Source organism: Salvelinus fontinalis, chromosome 34 (genome assembly GCF_029448725.1).
Source record: "Salvelinus fontinalis isolate EN_2023a chromosome 34, ASM2944872v1, whole genome shotgun sequence".
NCBI classification, from domain to species: domain Eukaryota; kingdom Metazoa; phylum Chordata; class Actinopteri; order Salmoniformes; family Salmonidae; genus Salvelinus; species Salvelinus fontinalis.
Window position 1 is genome coordinate 7,374,329 of NC_074698.1, and position 7,964 is coordinate 7,382,292.

The 7,964-nt window shown below is 42.4% G+C and overlaps 1 protein-coding gene across 2 annotated transcripts in view; it reads left to right on the forward strand.

The window, feature by feature from the left end:
• LOC129832970 (caveolae-associated protein 1-like) overlaps positions 1 to 7,232 on the forward strand; it is a 30,740-nt gene extending 23,508 nt beyond the window's left edge. For both annotated transcript variants that reach the window (XM_055897138.1, XM_055897139.1), the window contains exon 3: positions 2,997 to 7,232. In XM_055897138.1, the coding sequence (XP_055753113.1) occupies positions 2,997 to 3,848 (852 nt within the window). In that variant the 3' untranslated portion in view covers positions 3,849 to 7,232. The remainder of the gene's footprint in view (positions 1 to 2,996) is intronic.
• The last annotated feature ends 732 nt before the right edge of the window (positions 7,233 to 7,964 follow it).

The following is a 7,964-nucleotide window of genomic DNA, read 5'->3' on the forward strand; positions in this document are numbered from 1 at the left end:
CCACAGACGATGCAATCGCCATCACACTGCACACTGACCTGTCTCACCTGGACAAGAGGAATACCTATGTAAGAATGCTGTTCATTGACTACAGCTCAGCATTCAACACCATAATAGCCTCCAAGCTCATCATTAAGCTTGAGGCCCTGGGTCTGAACCCTGCCCGGTGCAACTGGGTCCTGGACTTTGACGGGATGCCCCCAGGTGGTGAGGGTAGGAAACAACATCTCCACCCCACTGATCCTCAACACTGAGGCACCACAAGGGTGCGTTCTCAGCCCTCTCCTGTACTCCTTGTTCACCCAGGACTGCGTGGCCATGCACACCTCCAACTCGATCGTCATGTTTGCAGACGACACTCCAGTGGTAGGCTTGATTCCCAACAACGACGAGACGGTATACAGGGAGGAAGTGAGGGCCCTCAGAGTGTGGTGTCAGGAAAAAAAACTCACACTCAACGTCAACAGAACAAAGGAGATGATCGTGGACTTCAGGAAACAGCAGAGGGAGCACCCCCATATCCACATCGACGGGACAGTAGTGGAGAAGGTGGACAAACTGAAATGGTCCACCCACACAGACAGCGTGGTGAAGAAGGCGCAACAGTGTCTCTTCAACCTCAAGAGGCTGAAGAAATTTGGCTTGTCACCAAAAACACAAACAAACTTTTACAGATGCACAATTGAGAGCATCCTGTCGGGCTGTATCACCGCCTGGTACGGCAATTGCTCCGCCCCCAACCGTAAGGCTCTCCAGATGGTAGTAAGGTCTGCACAACGCATCCCCGGGGGGAAACTACCTGCCCTCCAGGACACCTACACCACCCGATGTCACAGGAAGGCCAAAAAGATCATCAAGGACAACCACCCGAGCTACTGCCTGTTCACCCCGCTATCATCCAGAAGGCGAGGTCAGTACAGGTGCATCAAAGCTAGGACGAGAGACTGAAAAACAGCTTCTATCTCAAGGTCATCAGACTGTTAAACAGCCATCACTAACATTGAGTGGCTGCTGCCAACATACTGACTCAAATCTCTAGCCACTTTAATAATTAAAAATTGGATGTCATAAATGTATCACTAGTCATTTCTAACAATGCCACTTTGTATAATGTTTACATACCCAATATTACTCATCTCATATGTATACTGTACTCTATACCATCTACTGCATCTTGCCTATGCCGTCCGGCCATCGCTCATCCATATATTTATATGTACATATTCTTATTCATTCCTTTACACGTGTGTGTATAAGGTAGTTGTGAAATTGTTTAATTACTTGTTAGATATTACTGCATGGTCGGAACTAGAAGCGCAAGCATTTCGCTACACTCGCATTAACATCTGCTAACCATGTGTATGTGACCAACAAAATTGAATTTGATTTGAGGGATAACATCCTCTGCATACTCCTGGTCTCCCACAGTGGATATCCAATAATACAACATTTCTCTAACGTTGTGAAAACATCATCACTGGGACGTTGAGTGAGTTTGTGAATCTCAGTGTGCAGTACTGGTTTTATGAACAGACAATGCCATATCTGATGTAGCGTCCCCTTACAGGCTGCTAGAACTTTCTTGTCCCCTAGATGGAGTGCAAGACTGTCTGAACCAGTCCATTGGAAATATTGAGAACATTTGCAGTTATTTTGGTTATACTAGAAACTAGTGTCAGGGTCTTCTCAGCCAAACTACTTGGTAAATGTTCATTACACAGAATAAGTGTAATCACAAACAGCTTGTGAAAGACTTAAAGAGGATGTCATACAGGTTTGTATGGTGTCTAATAATGAAACTAGCATACTGAGCCAACTAGAGCCAAAAGCATTTCCTGCTATTGGTAAAGTACTTTACTGCACACTCCTACCTCGCTGAATCATTGCGATAACTGTGGTAAATGTTCTCCTGGTGTACCTCATGCATACACATACTCTCTCTCTCTCTCTCTCTCTCTGTGTCTCTCTAATAGGCTTTTCAGTCTTAGTGAGTGTAAGGATGGATACCTACAACCTTTCATATGTCAATGTCACTGGTTGTCCTACCTCTTTACAGCTCATCTCAGTAAGCATATTTCATTACCTAACCCTTTGATGTGGTTATCACACAACCGGTAGGGAGACACATAACTAGGCATTTGACTCTACCATTAAACATATTTTCCCACAACCCGCTGCTTACAAAGTGTGACTTTCAATCTGACTAAAGTATCTCACTCTTAAATGTTACACCAGTCACAGTCTGCTGGTTCACATACAAACAGAGGTTTCAGGCAGATTCTATTTAAAGTATCATAGTCATTCATTCTAGGGTACATATGGAAAGTCTGTGCTATTGGCTGGACAGTATTTCATTGTCTGTACTGATTTTGGAGTGTTGGTCAGTTTGTATTGTATGACCACTAGATGGGGTTGGCCAACAGTAGCAGGCATGTTTCATATATTTTTTTATGCGACTGATAAATGTAAAGTTACGTATCTGAGGCAAGCCATGAAGATGAATAATTTATCATACACATAAATGTCAAATTTAATTTCCATCTCAGAGCCCACATTCATATGAATTGATATTCATTCATTTTCTCAGCCTCAGGCTTTTACGTGACACTACAATATAAGCTCTATAATCATGCAGTCAATTTGAAAATGTGTGTATATATTGGCCCATTCCCATTCTGTGAACACATTGTTCCCTATGAATGAACACATTAGAATAGGAACATCTTATCTCACTCAGAGTACTGATATGTAATGAGGTAGATTTAATACTGTCTTTGCAAGCTTATGCTTGAAAACGAATAAAATATAAATGATAAAACAGAATAAAAAATAAAAAATGTAATACTGTCCTAGTCTTTCAGCTGGCTGCAAAACAAGATCTGCTGCTGTTTTTATGACCCTAACTGGAGCCTTAAACATAAACGTTCATACTTATCTTGTATGTTGACTCTTCCTGTTGTCTAACCTCATCCACTCTCTCCTTTGTGTCTTCACAGGATGAGAATAAGGCCGCTAAAGCCTCTCTAAAGTCATCCAAGGTGGCAGAGAATGTAGCTGAGGGCTGCTCTGTGGAAGGGGGGCTGGAGCAGATCCCTGAGGAGGGGGGCGAGGCGGCGCTCACTGGCCTCAACTCAGACGAAGAGGTGGAGATCGAGGAGATCATCGAAGAGTCCCGGGCGGAGAAGATAAAACGCTCCAGCAAGGCGCGCGTGGAACACATCAAGAAGGCCTTCTCCAAAGAGCAGAGGGAGAAGAGAGCGCAGAAGACCAAGGACAACCTGGAAAAGACCAAGCAGAAGACCAGGGATAACCTGGAGAAGACCCGGCAGAAGACTCACGACAAGCTGGAGAAGACCAAGCATAGCCTGGAAAAGAAGATGGGCAAGCTGGGCAACAAGATGACCCCTAACATGGAGCGGAAGGAGAAGTTAAAGGGCTCCAAGGAGATGTTGAAGAAGTCTCTGACCCCCGACCACACCGTCTACGCCCGCTCCAAGACGACCGTGTACCGCGTGCCGCCCTTCACCTTCCACGTGAAGAAGTTCCGGGATGGAGACGTGGAAGTGGTGCACACAGAGGGCACAGAGATGGTGGAGGTGGCCGAGAATGAGGCCCTGCAGGCGGGAGAGGGAGACGTGGAGGTGGAGGAACTGGTGAGAGTAGTAGACACCCCAGAGATGGCTGCTGTCCTGGAGTTGGATGAAGAGGAGGAGGAGCTGGTGAGAGTAGACACCCCAGAGATGGCAGCTTTCCTGGAGGTGGCTGAGGACCAGGTGGCAGAGCATCTGATCAGGCTGGAGAGTAAGGTCCCTGTGGTGAAGACAAGCATGAAGACAACCAGCAAATAACTCTGTCTACAGGGCCCAGCAGGATTGGAAGAATGATACAATAGAGGGATGAGGAGACAGAGGAGAAGAGAGAGGGGGGGAGTAAAGAAGAGGACAGAAACATACTACATTTGGATGACAGTGACACAGCATGCATGATAAGGACTGTCGGGACAATGTTCACAATCTACTCAACTTATAATAAAAATGATAAGGACATAATATGCCATTTAGCAGATGCTTTTATCCAAAGCAACTTACAGTCAAACGTGCCTACATACATCTTGTTTGAGAAAAAAAAAATATGCATCAGGAATTACTTTCAATGTAGTATGTGCTGTTCTAGACAACAAACAAAAAAAAGTTTAACCCCGCATTTTTGTTTCTTCCTTACATATTTTCTTGTCTTTTAGTTTGTGAATGACTCTGGTTGGTCTAGTCTGGGATATTGCTTGTTGATATAATTTTGTTGTTGTTGTTGTTGTTGTTTTTGAAATAGAATGACCACAATGCTAAGGGAATAAATAGTAGTTGCTATTGTGAGTTGATGTACAATAATTGCAAACGTAGGATAAAAAGTACATAACAATGTATATGGAAATATCCCCCACTGGGCACAGACGTCAATTCAACATCTGTTCCACGTTGGTTCAACGTCATTTCATTGAAATGATGTGGAAACAAAGTTGATTCAGCCAGTGTGTGCCCAGTTGTGGTGGTATCTTGAGATTTTCTGATTTGATGATCAGTGGTCATGTGATGTGCAGGTCAGAGAAATTACGGTTTGACAAATGAAGAGCAAGAGCACACACTGGAAACACCAAAAGATGGTTTCAACGTGCATGGGGAGAGACACAGGGGACCGTCTTTTCCTTGACTGAAGAGTTTACAGATCGGTTAAACAAATGCTCACAGCCATTTTGAGCAGCCAGCTTTCTACTGTAAGTGTGGGCATACAGGCTCTGTCAACACGTTGTGGTTCTGAAAGGAGGAGATAGATAAGATCATGATTAAGATAGTTTTCACTTTTCTTAGAGGAGCACTATGAAGCTTTTATTTCTGATCAACAGTGTGGCCCTAATGGTTGATTGTTTTCATTTTGGAGGACTGAGGGGGAGGGTCACAGCAAACGCAATATTAAAAAAGAAGAGGAAGAGACTCAGTGATTGGCATAAATGGATTTTTTTTGGTGCGTGTGTAATGTTTCAGCCGCAATCTTGAGTCAATCAGGGAAAAACTAGTGTACCTTTAAATGATGTCATGGGGTTGATGGATGCCAGACGTGTGAAGTAATCCTTCTCTTTAATTATTTCTAAAGTTTTTCACGTAAAAACAGGATTGCAACCGATCCTATTTTTTTGTTTTGAAACGGAGAACGAGAAGGATGAAGGATTAGTGACGACTGGAAAGAGATCTGAATTTAGTTGCATAGTTTTACCTTCCTTTTTTAAAAAGAATGTTTCATTAAGTTTCTAAGTTGTACTATATTGTGATATCTGGAAAATAGTTATATTTCTCTCAGTTTTCAGTTACCAGTGTAACGACCAAACTACCTGGTTGTTACTAAGGCTGGTCACTGATGACAGGAGAATGACATTTTGAGCCGTCTTTTAATCAAAGGTTCCTAGTGCCATCGTTCTGTAGAAGTTCACTTTTTTCACTCTTTTTTCTCTCACTGTGCTTACATGATAATGTTCATTAAAAAATGTAATTGTACTGACACACATTGTACAACTGTATGCATGTATGCTCACAGTGCTACAAGAATCATACATGTACTGTACATATATGCTATAATAAGCACACACATAACTGTGTTAACCTGCCACATTACTGTTATTCCAGAGGCTTCTCTCCTGGAAGAGGAGTCTGTCTGAGATTGACAGAGCCTTGCTTATTGAATCTATCACCATGGCCACAGCTAATGACGGGATATATCCAGCACTTCACTGCATTGGGTGCTGTAATTGTGGGGAGAAAAAGGAGAGAATCTTGTAGGAACCCCTCCAGCACATGTCAATGTGCCAGGTGACAGTTAAATGAAAGTCTATAGTGGCATATAGAAATGTAAGTGCTATCCAATTTTGTTTGTGCCGGCAGCAAATTACAAGGGATTGTGAATGACATGGCAGTGTTACAAAGGTGAAAGAAAAAAGGACATGTCCGTTCCTGGACCTCAGTCTCTGTCTATTTGAATTACTTGTCAGCTTGTTTGTGCCTGTGTGGTCTGGCAAGGGTCTGATATAGGAAGACGATGGTGATTAGAATAGATTATTTGAGTTTGACGTGAAGTGAGACCAGTAAATGCAATACAAGCTAAAAGCTGTTGTCTCGTGTTCTTTCTCTACCTACAAGACATGCCTCTGGAAAACAAAGTAGTGAGACTAAGTACAGAAGGACTGAAAGCACACAGGGCCTAGCTCAAAGACAGTGCTACAGAAGGCTTTTCTACGTGTCTCCATAGCTCTCTGTGTCTGACCGACCTTGATGAAGGGGCCGGGGTAGGGAGGGAGGTCTCTGTGGAACACCATTAGGATAATCAATGAGGCAGGATCCTGATTAAGGAGAGTGCTTTCTCTGAGGAGAGTGAGACGGAACACAGAGAGAGGATGTGTGTGTGAGAGAGAGGGGGGGGGGGGGCAGTGTGATCATGTGGAGCGAGAGGTCAGTGCAGAGAGAAGGAGAGATGATGCAGTCCAAAAAAAAATCTGTAGGTCTTTGTGCAGTTCATATTTTGTGTTTACTTCATTTTTTTACAAGGCTGAAATGGATTCTCATGACATAAATGCCAAGGCCAATACTGAACACACAGATACGTTAAAGATTGACCAAGTTTTTGTCAAACACGAGCTAAGTTTACCACCATCTCTAAACACTCCTCATCTCCCCCAACTAACCGAGGAGATTAATAGCATTTCCTGCCTTCTTCGGGAGAGAGTGGAGATACAAACAGTGACTGCTCATCTTTCAACTGTTTAATTTATTTGCCATGTAGTGTAGTCTCACAGCATTGTCAGTCAATATGCAGCTCTTTGTAAAATGATCAGACAAACTACTGCAGGTTACCAGGGTTGGAGCCAATTCCATTTAAATTCAGAAAGTAAACCAAATTCCAATTCCAAATGTTCCTAACTGAAAAGCATTTCAGATAATTGGAATTTCAGTGTACTTCCTGAATTGTCTGGAATTGAAATGCAACTGACCTCAACCCTGCAGGATACTGTACATATTATGATTACAAGTATAGAGAATGTAGCACTGACATTTTCAACTGAACTGAGATGATAATAGCTCCTCCCTATTCTTATGACAGATCTAATAATGAAGCTTGCTTTTTCTGTTGACTTAAATGACTATTTTTGTCTAACCACATATATCAATAAAAGCTATATGATTTACACCAGACTTTACCACTGTGATGACTGTGTCAAAGTTCAACCCAATGCTATGTGAAGTGCAGACAGTACAGCTGTATTATAGACCATTACTACACTCAGATTAGTCACCCGGGATAAACAGGCCATTCATTTTCTTTGAATTGGTTTTCACACCATGTGACCTGACTTGCTATGATTCTCATAACCTCAGTAATGTTTCTACTCTTGTTATTTCCCTGCTGAAAAGGGACACTCAAATTATGCTATTGGTCTCACAATGCACTATAATGACCCAGGCCTATAAGGTTAGCTACCTGAGAGTTGACCACGCTCAAATTGATGGGCAATGCCTCACAAGAAAAATGTGAAAGTTCAGGAGCATAGAACCCTGTAATTCTTAGGTCCCATGAAACCAAGTAAACACGTTGATCAAATATTTAATTATTGCTGAACTGTTTGTGCTATAGCCTACATAGATGATGATGATGAAGAAGACCACAGACCATATCCCCCAATTTTTATCAATGTAATAATGAATATGTCATATTTCAAATACTAGAATAAAACTGTTTTCACGCCTTGGTTAGAATATTTGTCGATGGCGAATACATATTGATTTGGGTAAAACATAAATATCAACGCCGTTCACATTTCTTCTTATTACACTTCTGATGACGTAGAGACTGCCAGTAATTCAGATGACTTCCAGTTCAGCTCTTCTTTTGGTAATTTCTTCTCCCGCTGCAAGGTCATGCTTGTA